This window comes from Dendropsophus ebraccatus, chromosome 2 (genome assembly GCF_027789765.1).
Source record: "Dendropsophus ebraccatus isolate aDenEbr1 chromosome 2, aDenEbr1.pat, whole genome shotgun sequence".
NCBI classification, from domain to species: Eukaryota; Metazoa; Chordata; class Amphibia; order Anura; family Hylidae; genus Dendropsophus; species Dendropsophus ebraccatus.
In genome coordinates, this window is record NC_091455.1 from 189749748 (window position 1) to 189763026 (window position 13279).

General features: G+C 39.3%; 1 protein-coding gene across 4 annotated transcripts in view; it reads right to left on the reverse strand.

The window, feature by feature from the left end:
• Positions 1-13279, reverse strand: part of ADARB2 (adenosine deaminase RNA specific B2 (inactive)) — a 471923-nt gene that overhangs the window by 27538 nt on the left and 431106 nt on the right. For 3 of the 4 annotated variants that reach the window (XM_069958929.1, XM_069958928.1, XM_069958930.1), the window contains one exon: positions 250-431. The exons of the other annotated variant lie outside the window; for it this stretch is intronic. In XM_069958929.1, coding sequence (XP_069815030.1) covers positions 250-431 — 182 coding nt within the window. The remainder of the gene's footprint in view (positions 1-249; positions 432-13279) is intronic. 4 annotated transcript variants of the gene reach the window in all.

Sequence of the window (13279 nt, forward strand, 5' to 3'; positions counted from 1 at the left end):
TCAGTATTAATTGAAAATGCATGCTTGAAAAGAAGTAGATACAGTATATTCAATTCACAAGACATTAGCCTACGGGGGGATGAAAGTGAAGGTATGAGAGGGGTCTTCGGTAAATAATACATAATGAAGGAAAGGCTTGTAGCTGCTTGACCTTGATTAACCTTCATGCAGGCTTCTTGCACAATTACTACGGTTTAGAAGAACGGAAGGGAACCATGTCATTTGTCTACAAGAAAGGTATTTGCTTACCGCTAAGGAGAGGATGATTATGCCGATACGGAGCTGGCAATTTACCAATCTCTTCTATTCTGTGGCTCATTACCCTGGACAGGTGGCCTGTGTGGTGTAGGCTGCCGACGATAATGCTGTGCACGTAAATAGGCTCGATGAAGTGACTAAGAAGAGCACCCTGTAACCCCAGGATATTCCATCTGGACAAAGAAATTGAAATTACACCGGTCAGAAAATACAGAATCAGGTGATTACAAACTGCAGCTCTAGTGAAAGAACTTAAGGTACCTGCTGACAAAATCAGAAACATACGGGGTGTCCGGAGCTATGGAGCGAGAATTGCCAGGACTCAGGAGTATGCTAGGACTTGTAATTGAATGACAGCTGGAGATAAGCAGTTGTCTATAGTATACTAACTTTGAAAAAAACCTTTATATTTAAAGTGTCACTGTCGTCATAACTTTCAAAATCTAAACCAACAGTAGATGTGATATAAAACAAGTTTGCGATATACATTCATTTTTTTTATATATATATCGAGGAGAACACGGCACTTCCTGTTTTCTGACAAGAGTCAGAAAACAGGAAGTCCTGTGTATCTCCGGCCATCTGAGCACTCACAGAAAGAAAGCAGTCATGTGATTGATGGACACATTGAGCCGTGACTCTCTGTACTGGCCGGAATTCCTGTGTTTAGTCTGTTTTTTTAAACCAGCACAAGTCAGAAAATCTGCCTTCAGGAGACAGGACCTGGATTTCTGGTAAGTACAGCTTTGTTTTACAGCACGATAACAACAAAAAAATAATGAATGTAAAATGCAGACTTGCTTTATATCACATCTACTGTTGATTTAGATTTTTGAAAGTTATAACAACAGGGACACTTTAACCCAAAAATTAGCAAACTTGAGTGTCACTCATCCTATAGGGAATTGTTTCCCTAGACATTCCTTCTGCATATGCCTTACCAGGGTATCTGAAAGTAATAAAGGGTTTTCCTCCATTCTATTATCCAGAATGTAGAACTACTACAAAGGGCATGTAACCTTCTTGCATTACTTACAGTTTTAGTGGCTGCAATGTACTGTTTCACTGTTTGTATGTGGGTATATACTTATTTAAGTTGAGGTGCCACCTATAGGTTGTCTGCCATCTTGATTCCTTCTGTCCCTCTGATATGGCCATCATAATACAGCCCATATTTCCATGATGCCTTTGACATTGCACATGCAGAGGGGGTAGGGGGTTATTAATGCAGCAAGTAATAGATCAGCAACAGAGAACTTTTATTTCCTAACTCATTCTATAAAGTCCAAAATCCATTAAATTTCATTGCTTTGTTAGAGACAACTTTTAAAAACAAACATGTTGAGTAAGGGCGCAGCATGGGCTTCAAACGCATCAGTTGGATTTATTTTATTTTTTTAAACAAAATTTTATTCACATCCAGTTCCATACAAGGCTACATCCAATACATGTAATGACAGGAGTAAGAATTGTACACATAGTAATAAAATCATGTATCAGGTACCAATAAAAATTCAAAAAGGTCCACTAAATTTCTTTTTATACAAAAACAGTGGGCCAAGAGATGGAACAGTCCACTTTCTCCGTTGAATGTTACTTTCATAAGGGTCTCCATGACCAGCAGAAGAAGGAATGAAATAGTTGCTCCCATCTGAGAACACCTGATAATATTGCTTGGTCACCAACCTCTCCAGGAAACAACCATCCCCATAACACAAAAACATTGCCAGAAAACATGGATTTGATGTGCATGTTTGTTTCTAAAAGCTGGGATTTCAATGGATTTATTGCTGCTGCTAGACTATTTTTGTATGACATACTTACCTGGGATCCTGGCACTTATGCACCTACATTAAACTCCTGACCTTCCCTACAGAAGAAGAGGAGCTGATACACCTCTTTAACTTTATATCCACAAACGTTAATAAATAAAAAGACATGAAATACTGGGGAAATAATATTCATCCAAATGCCGAGAAGAATAATTTCCTTGATGGCAGAAATAATATTTACTCTACTAATAACTATTATTATTATTACTATTGTTATCCATCATCATAATAATATCTCACAGCTCCAAACCTTTAAGGGCTTTCTTGTTCTTTCAGTAAGAAGCAATATTACCTAGGATATGCAAAGGTCTTTATTCACGAAAACTTTTCTAACCAAATGTGACAGTATCGCCAGCAGCAACAACGGGATCGGTTTTCTCTTTTTGACCTTGGCCAAAGGAAAAAAAACATTGCTTTGGGCAACACTAACACTTTTTGTTAGAACAGTGGAGTATGAGCAAGTGTTGAGTCAATCACAATAACGTCTCCTTGATGCTTCTGCACATCCTTTTCCTAACTTTTTTTTGGACTGATCTGTACATAATAATCAAAATGAGTATAGTATGATTTGGGCGATATACACACAATGTATTATGGGGCTTCAAATACTTCTGTTTTACATGCATACTGAGCCTTATATTTTCATGTGTTTTTTTCCTTTTTGAAGAATTTTTATGCATGCATTAATGAGCATTTTTGGAGTGTTTTCATGCCGTTTATGGGAATTTTATGCAAATAAGGTCTTTGTGTTCAATTTTTAATAGTCTTGAAGTGTTTATGAGCAAAAAAAAAAGGCAAAAACACATAAATGATGTGCAAACAATATGCATGTTGCATGTAAAATATACATATTGGGATTATGCATTTTAGAGACTTTTCTGTCAGATATGAAAAGGGGGCGTCTCATGTGCAAAAAGAGGCGTGGTCCTAGCTGCACCAAACATGAACATCTGGCTGAACTTTTTGATGACCATCATAATTGTGGGCATAACAAAAACAAACTTGCACCCTATTTATTATATGTTATATATATAGAGATGAGCAAACTTGTCAAAAATTCAGGTTCAGCATTTGACTCCTGCTACCTGAAGAAGGTGGATGCCGCCCGAAGACTGTCTGGAAAACATGGAGCAGTCATACTACAAATCCGAACTTTCGGCAACTTTGCTCATCTCTAGTTGTATGTCTTACCAAACCCAGAGGTGGGTCCAAAACACAATAAAAGGTGGCAACCTTTCCAATATAGGTTTTCTCAGTGTTGGTTTGACCCCTGGTTATAGTGAAAATATTGATGGCCAAAATACTATATGTGAACCAAGCCTATGGCTGTGTTCACACATACTCTGGAGAGCAGGAAAGTTTCTACCATGCTGATACTTCTGCGGACGAATGTTACCAATGTTGTAGCGACATTAGGCTGGTATTGGTCAGTGCATGGGGACGTGATTTTCACTTGCACCAGATGTCCGCAACATGCTCCCACATCCCTCTCATCTTTGGAAGTTATCAGCATTGATAGGCAGATGGAGAAAGTGGACCACAAGCAAAATGTTGCCTTTTTTAAGCATTTTTTTCCTTCTTTTGGTCCAAATGCTTTAAAAATATCTATGTGTGAACGTTGACTAAAATTGCACATCGAAGAAGCAGCAGCCTCCATGTTAAGGCCACATTCACACTTTGTAAGACAGTGGCCGTACTGTGACCCGGCCATGTGATAAAACGGCCCCTGTCTGTGTAGTTCAGCCAGGCCGGTATTCGCAGTATCGCCCGGATGAACATCACTTCTTTTTAACTGGAATGCGCGGGTGTGCCCGCGTTCCAATTAGCCATAGCACACAATGTAAAGTGCGGCTGGAGCCGCACTTTACATTGTCTGCACTGTGAATTTTTAATGAATAGCGGATACACAAAAATTTTTTGTCAGTTTTTTTGTGCGGCCGCATTAAATCCTGGTCGAAGTTTATACAGTGTGTATACACTGGGCGGCCGGGATTCCATAGTAAATTAAAGTCTTTAAATAATGTCCGTTCTTGCAAACCTGCAATGTTTGTTGTTTAATGAAATTATACATTGTGTGAATGTGGCCTAAATAAGAAGTATACTTTATCATGATACAATGTAGGTGGGGGGGCCCCGTTACAGATTTTGTATATGGGCCTAGAAGCTTCGAGTTATCTCACAATAAAACACACACATATTGTATACGCCTCTGGCCACCGGTAGTGACCCAGATCCTCCATGCATAAGGAGTGTCCTCTAGGCAGGAAAGGTCATCTGCCATTATTGCTCTTAGCTATTTCCTTCCTTCCACAAATAAGGAAGCCATAATCCGCTTTTCTTTCTTTTTTTTTTTTTGTAATAAAATGGGCATTTTGCAGCTAATTTCTAACATCCTCGTCCTGTTCATTAATTAGCATTTCTCCATCGTTAGGGCAATTATTGTTCTGCCTCTATGCAATGAATCTCTTTTCATGATTAATCAGGAGTCATTATATTTTCCCTTTCCCATAGCAGTCAATTACCACGGAATCCTTCCCATTAATTACCAAATGTTTTAAACCGCCACATCGTACCTGAGGAGCAATCTGCTTAAGGAACCTGTGACACTAAGCACTTCACAACAAAAAAAAAAGAGGGGGGGGGACCCTTTAAATTTTATTCCTAAAAACACAAGCAATTTAGCTTGCTATATTAATTTGCCTCAGAAGCAGAGCTGTGAATTAGAAACATCTTTTAATCTCATGCTAGAAAAGGCAGCCATCTGGCTGCTGAGAATTTTTTATTTTTTTTTCCCCGAGAATCTTCTTCTCTCACTCTGCAAATACAGGTCATTAAAGTAATGTGTTCATCTACATAAAACTCAAATGGAATATAAAAGGTAATATTTATATACAAACAATTTAGTCCCACAATTTAAACAGTCATTGATTTTATGAAACATTTACTTTAGACTATCGGATTTGCATATCTCCGGTCGGCAATTCCTCCATGTAATGTAATATTTGGAAAGAAAGGAATAGCATTAAATACTCACCTTTTCAAAATGCTAAATGAACAATTAAGGTGGCGGAAGGATGAGCTTGGTTCTGTGCTTGCCAATTTTTTTTTTTATTATGTGGTTTATGTCTATATATATATTTTTTTATTCTAATAAATGATTTTGAATATGTAAGCGCTGTTTTGGCTTGAGGAATGAGTACAAGCTTTGCGGTGGTGGTGGGGTTGGGGCAAACGGTATAAACGGTATATATTATCTATATACAATGGAGCCAAGAAGTTGGCGGGCTGGAGTGCACACATGCGCCATAGGTTTTGGAACATTGTGTTCCATAGCAGTTTGTGTTCCATAAGGTTTGAACCTAAATGGCGAATTCTCTTGGAGAGAAGTGTCCCTATTTACACTTTGTACTTTGGCTGATATCTAATTTTTGTTAAGTGCGAACGATTCCATCTTAATTAGATATATTTTATACCTTCCTCCCCGCTCTGTAGTTGTTCCCTCATACTGTATACACCTCTTCTGCAGGTTGTCCCCATACTGTTTACCTCCCTCCTCTGTAGTTGTTCCCCTGTAGTGTATACATCCCCCTCTGCAGGTATTCCCCATACTGTATACCCCCCCCTGTAGTTGTTCCCCTGTAGTGTATACATCCCCCTCTGCAGGTGGTCCCTATACTGTATACCCCCCCCCCTCTGTAGTTCTTCCCCTGTACTGTATACATAGCCTCATTGCAGTTGTTCCTCCATACTGTATATACTTCCTCTGCAGGTAGTCCCCATACTGTATACCCCCCCCCTCTGTAGTTCTTCCCCCATACTGTATACCCCCCCCTGTAGTTCTTCTCCCATACTGTATACATAGCCTCATTGCAGTTGTTCCCCTATACTGTATATACTTCCTCTGCAGGTAGTTCCCATACTGTATACCTCCCCCCTCTGTAGGTCTGCCCCCATACTATATACATACTCTTTTGCGGGTGTTCCCCATACTGTATACCTCCCCCCTCTGTAGGTCTGCCCCCATACTATATACATACTCTTTTGCGGGTATTCCCCATACTGTATACCTCCCTCTCCTCTGTAGTGGCCCACGTACCCTCCATCTCCCCATATTCAGTGTCCCCTACTGTGCCTCTTTTTACCCCTCCTGCCTCCCCTGTAGCCTGGTTTAAGCAGGTGGAGGCGGAGTCTGGCCTTGATTAACAGTATCAGGCATCTGGTCAGTAGGGCTTATTTTTGGAGTAGGGATTATGTTTCAAGCCTACTGAAGTCTTATTTTAGGGGTAGGCCTTATTTTCAGAGAAATACTGAAATACACACTATAGGGGGAGATTTATCACACAAAATGGTGTAAAGTGAAACTGGCTCAGTTTCCCCTAGCCACCAATCAGATTCCACCTTTCATTTTCCAAAGAGTCTGTGAGGAATGAAAGGTGGAATCTGATTGGTTGCTAGGGGCAACTGAGCCAGTTTCACTTTACACCATGCTTGATAAATCTCCCCTATCTGGGCACAGCTCTAATGCCCAAATAGTCAGTCTGCACTTGGCCGTTTTAAGAGATTTTTTACTCTGAATATAAATGCAATGGATGAGATAAATGTCACCTTATCAAAGTGCAAATTCCCTTGTTCTGATCCCGGCAAATAGCACAGAAGATTTATCAATGAGTCATAAACTTTTCTGTTATTTTGATTCCAAATATCATCTATAAATCCTTCCTGCCAAAGATCCATTGTAAAAGCTTTATTGCTTTTCGACAAAACTTTCTCGTGTGATAATGAGAACAACAACAATACCTCGAAAAGTCAAGTGGCTGCCGATCGCCGGATCACAAATCCAATAGCTTATTTCTAATCAGAATCAATGTTAACTGGGAAATCTCCACAGCCAGAAGTGGGCGAGAAATTCCTCCCTCATTTGTTCAAACACTTGATATTACAGCGCTGTTTACCCAGACAAAATCCCTTGTCCAGTTTTCAATAAAGTTAAACCTTAAGTAAATATTTTTTCCCCCATTTGTCAATCATAGAAATGCCATAGATGAAATAGGTGAAGCGCTCATAACCATCTTCAAGGATACGAGAAAAATACGCCTCTTCAGTAGGCGCAAATCATACTGTGGGGGCACAACTACAGATTATTAGATCGCTGAATTAGATGGGTTTAGTATAAAACAGAAGCGGCTTCTGCAGATCGGATGATAGAAATATAATGATTGTCATTATGGACATTTATTGTATATAAAGTAGGGCTATATTGTTCTCTGCTGTGTATACCTAACCTTAGTCTATGTAACCTGCATAATCCTATAAAGAGGTTCTCTATCTATCTATCTATCTATCTTTCTATCATAATGTATCTACACATCACTATTGTTTGGTAATGAATGGTGAAGGGAAAGGCTGTAGCTGGAAAAAAAAAAAAAGGGATACTCACCTCCTCCCTATACCCTACCATATGCATCCTGGATGACCAGCGATTCCTGATTTCCTATTGACAGACATGAAGCGCCTGCTCAGTCATTGGTCAATGAGTGTATACTCACTTTGTATGAAGATAATAAAGGAAAAAGTGCTTCTTGGCCAGGACTACACTCTTGGGAAAGATACTGCAAGGGATCAGGTGAGTATCAGATTTTTTTTCCCCATTTTTATCCCAGCTACAGCTCATATACCACAATTTAGTGGCATGGGACTACACCAATAACAAGCTGTAGGGGACTGATAGAAGTGAGTTTGACAAACTGCAGTATTTTCTTTTTTATATTATCATGTTGGTATTATTGCTTTCCTTATACTTGTTCTACAGACTTGTACAATAGTTTTTTTTTCCTACTATAGCTCTACTAATGGGTTAGCAGGGGAAGAACATGTAATATGTTAATGACACAATGTGATTCCTAGTCCAATAATCATGGTATGGTATACAGGGTTAGCTATACACAAAGACGTATTGGTATGGGAATCAGGTGGGGAGCCCATGCACAGGCGTCCTCTAGCTTCTTCTTACTCTGTTTCCTTTTTGTATTTGCTATATGCTATTGTATCTGCCATAAAGCTGACATTATTATTTCTACATTATGGTACACTGGTACTCATGTAAATGCAGTAAGGTTGACACTCGGAGGGATTTATTATGTGTGCAGTACTTCTCCACATGGTCACATATCTTTGTCTGCCCAATTTGGCCAAGGAACTTATGTCCAGCATTATAGCCATATGGCTGGTATAAGCAATATGTAAGATATTTTTTAGAGATGGTCCGAACCTGCCAAGGTTCGGGTTTGTACGAACCCGGACCCTCGGCATTGATTCCCGCTGTCTTAAACCTCCGTGCAGAGGGTGGATACAGCGGGAGGACTGCCTGGAAAATCGGGATGCAGCCACATCCATAGGCTGTATCCCAGTTTTCCAGGCGGTCTTCCCGTTTTATCCACCCTCTCCACGGAGGTTTAAGACAGCAGGAATCATCACAGAGAGTCAGGGTTCGTACGAACCCGAACTTCGGCAGGTTCCGACCATCCCTAATACTATTGTATAGCTCTTAAAAAGGCATGGTCGGTAATGATGAGTAGACTTGCCAAACTGTTTGGAATCAGCATTTGACTCCTGACTGGAGAAGTTGGATGATCCATGTTTTCCTTTGCAGCCCTAGAGCAGCATCCAACTTTTCCAGCCACCAGGAGTCAAATTCCAAGTGTTCAGGTTCAGAGAACGGTGCCGAACCGAAACAGTTCACTAAGTCTGCACAACACTACTGGCCAGCCAATGTATTTAATGGCAGCTACATAGTTAGTAAGGTAGCAAAAAGACACAAGTCAATTAAAGTTTAACGGAAGATGAAGGAGAGAGGGATGGATGGATAAATTCTACATTTTCAGCTATGCTAAATTTTATTGTTGTACATGGACAACCCCAAGTTATTTGTCAAGTTTTTCAGAATGTCTCTCCATTCTAGCTCATAGATTGGGATGAAATTCACTGGGGTTGTCTTCATTGGACTTTCCCGTGGCTGATAATGATATAGTTTTGGGAACTGTTAAACCACTTCTAGATAATGTTTCTATCTCTCTATACCATATTGTAAGCAATCAACACTAGAGATGAGTTAGTACTTCTCGATTGAGTAGGTATTCCATCGAGTAGTACATTATTCGAAATACTTGATTTCGATCGAGTATTCAATCCACACCCCAGTAAAAATTCAAAAAATTCAATTCCCCTCCCACCTTCCCTGACGTTTTTCTTTTAAACCAATAACTATGCAGGGGGGGGGGGGGGGGGACACAGGTACTAGGAGCACACAAGAAGTGGAAAAAAGCATCTGCATTCATTGGCTGGCTAAACCATGTGACCTTTACAGTAATAGAATAGGTGATTTGAGATTCAATTTCAGATGCTCCTTGAAGCTAGACAGGGAGACAGTGTATAGCAGAGACAGTCAGGTATTAGGTGATTTTAAGCAGGAGGGACCCCTAAAAGCCCTTGTTGGGGCTAAAGCTACAGAAAGAACACATTTATCTTAACATATACTGCTATTAAACTGGCTAGCAGTATATAGGTGTGTTCAGACAGGCAGGCAGCTGGAGTGAATTCACTGTGAGGAATAGGCTGCAGTGTATCTGTCTATATAAGGTATACGGCTGTATACACCTTGTGTGCCAAGGCCAAAAATAAAAGCTCGGTACTACTCTTTTGCGTGCTGTGCGGAATATAAAAAAAGTTGAACGCCTGCTGTAAGACATTCAGCTACGTCATAGAGAGGGTATACGGCTGTATACTCCTTGTGTGCCATGAGACCCACACTGCCTTATGTGTAATTAAGGGCATTTGAAAGTGGCAGATGAAAATTTAAAGAGGACATGTCTGGGATTCGATATTTGATTGAAAAGTCAAGTATCAGGGTCTACTCGACTCGATATTCAAAAATTCAAATATTTCACTACTTGCTCATCTCTAATCAGCATATTTACATTTAAACCATACAGTAAAAAATGAAGAATTAAAAGAGAAGATTTGCATCTGCAACATCTAGTACAAATGTAGTTTAACTGCTCCATTAAGATAACACAGCTGCTCGCAGCACAATCTGGGTCTGGTTCAATAAAATAAGTTCTGCTATTTGCACCTGCCAGCCGAGGTAACCATGCAGGAAGATGTTACCGCTCAGGCCGTGCTTAGCTCTGCCGGCACTGCATCGGGGAACATAACACCAAGACAGGTCATCTAAAGATCCTGAGCAAAGGAGGACATGGGTATGTATATATATATATATATATATATATATATATATATATATATATCAATAAAAAAGTGGACACGGCACTCGAGGAAAATGACGTGGTCGGTGCCAGCAGTATATACCCTTGAGGACCATGGGTATAAATGCATATAGTAAAAGAAAATCACTGCGGCACTCCGGAACAGCTCGTGTTCAAATCGTAAGGTTTATTTCTCCCACAAAGTGCATAAGCGACGTTTCAGCTCAATCCTTATGAGCTTTTCTCAAGCTGTGCAATATACATGTGTAACATCAAGCTTTAAATAGGTACAAAGTGGTTACTCCCACAAATCACGTGATCAATCAAAAAGCAGTGAAAAAAAGTGAAAGATGTAGATCGCATCTACAAAAGTACAGATATGCAAAACATAATGTGAAATGAGACATGATATACATGTCATAAGGTATACATATTAGAAATGTGCTATAGTGTCCAAAAATTGATAAAAGTCTTTCAGACATTCACAATTGAAGACAGGTGGGATGATCGGGTGAGCGATCATCCCACCTGTCTTCAATTGTGAATGTCTGAAAGACTTTTATCAATTTTTGGACACTATAGCACATTTCTAATATGTATACCTTATGACATGTATATCATGTCTCATTTCACATTATGTTTTGCATATCTGTACTTTTGTAGATGCGATCTACATCTTTCACTTTTTTTCACTGCTTTTTGATTGATCACGTGATTTGTGGGAGTAACCACTTTGTACCTATTTAAAGCTTGATGTTACACATGTATATTGCACAGCTTGAGAAAAGCTCATAAGGATTGAGCTGAAACGTCGCTTATGCACTTTGTGGGAGAAATAAACCTTACGATTTGAACACGAGCTGTTCCGGAGTGCCGCAGTGATTTTCTTTTAATATATATATATATATATATATATATATAGTTGAGTTTCTTTGAACGCAATATTCCCAATTGGGAAGGTCATCAATAACAAGCTGATTGGTAGGGGTCCATGTGTGCACAGATGGATGGACATTTTTCCATAGACTTTAATATTGCAAGTTATTAGATTCAAATTTTCGCTATATTTTATACCTATTTTACTGTCATGTTTGGCTTTTATTTTACTTTGTGAGAACATAGCCCAAAACTAGGAGCACCGATGGAAAATGGCACTTTTATATTGGTTGGTTATGTATGGTCGCTAATCTATATTGTAAGTATCCACTACTCTTACAATAAAGTAATATTTTCTTGTGTTGTTTCTGATCTTTCCACCAAATAAGCTCAAATTGTGTCCTCTTGTTCTTGTTTTTTTACAGTTTTTTTTAAAATTAAAAACATTTCCCTCCTGAACCTTATTTAGTCCTTTAACATATTTAAAGGTTTCCACCATGCCCCCCCCCTTTCCCTTCTTTCTTCCATACTGTACAGATTTAGATCCTTAAAGGGGTAATTCAAGAAAAAATAACTTGGCCCCCATCCATAGGATAGGCGACAAGTAAGACCTCTGTACCACCTTTGTTTTGAATACAGCCACGAATACGGCATGTGACCCGTGACTTTATTCATTCCTATGGAGCCGTTGTAAAGAGGCAAGTGATGTACTTCGCTCTCTCCAGCAGCTCTATTCATTCTCTATAGAGGCGCCGGAGAGAGATGAGTACAGCATTTGGCTCTTTTTCGATGGCTCCATAGGAGCCGTGGGCCGATATGGGGATCACCGTGCGGTACGGTAGTTGGACCCCCCTGCATTCTCTTACTTGCCAAGTAATTTTTTCTTGCAATGCCCCTTTAAGTCTTTCCTGATATGTTTCATACTTCGGACCATCCACCATATTTGTAGCTCGTCTTTGGACCCGTTCTATTTTATCAATATGTTTTTGTACGTGAGGTCTCCACATGTGGTCTCACTAGAGCTCTATACAGCGGGATCATCTTCCTCTTCCTCCTGGTTATATCCCCTTTTCCATTAAAGCAAATAGTAGAGCTGCTCTTCTCTTTGGCTAATAGATGATAAAGACCCCTTCTATTCATACTACATATAAATTGGTAATAGTTTCCACTAATCATATGAAAATACAATAAACACTGAAACAATGATATAACAATAAACAATAAAATAAAGAAAGCAAAATATGAATAAATTTATAAAAACATAACAGACAGGTGAAGTGTCTCCTCGGTCTACATTGACTCTAATGAAATGTATTTTTATATGTAAACAGCTAAGAGCAAAAAGAAACAAGAGAGGTTTGATATGTGGGGTGGATGGGCTACAGGCAACGTACTAAAATACTAGCGTCCATCAGGCTTTAACCAGAGTGACATGGAGCTGGTGGAAATCACTGGGAGGAAGAAACCAGACTATGTTCCCCATGTGATTTATCCGGTACGATCAAACTGTCTAAAGCAATCAGAAAAAGGGCTAAAAACATACAAAAGCCTGGAAGGACTTTGCCCTATTGCAGTCAAGGAAGCTTTTACATGATGCATTATACAGTACCTCTCTTGTCACCGAATTGTTTCTAAGAAAAAGTTACTAAAAAGAATTTGCATTTGAGTCTTTTTTATAGGAATTATCAAGAAAGCAGTAGTTTAAGGCTATGCTCACACACAGTATTTTGGTTGGTGTTTTTGAACAGTAAAATGGCTGGTTTATGGCTAAGAAAAATGTCCCCAGAAATAGTCATTTTTTGATAATTGAGTTTTGTTAAACTGGAAAAACGGCAGGTAATTAAAATCCAGTAAAATTTTATAGCTGTTAAATTCAGTGCTAGGTCCTTTTACAGGTCAAATAGAAAAGCAGTTTTTTTTAGGTGGCATGTCTGTGTCGAGGGTGGTGCTCGCAGTAAGAAAAAATCCTTTTTAAGCATTTTAAAAGTCCATTCTCGGCACTCACCATATCATACCGAAACGTCCCGTCATATGTATTTTTGATGACTTTTC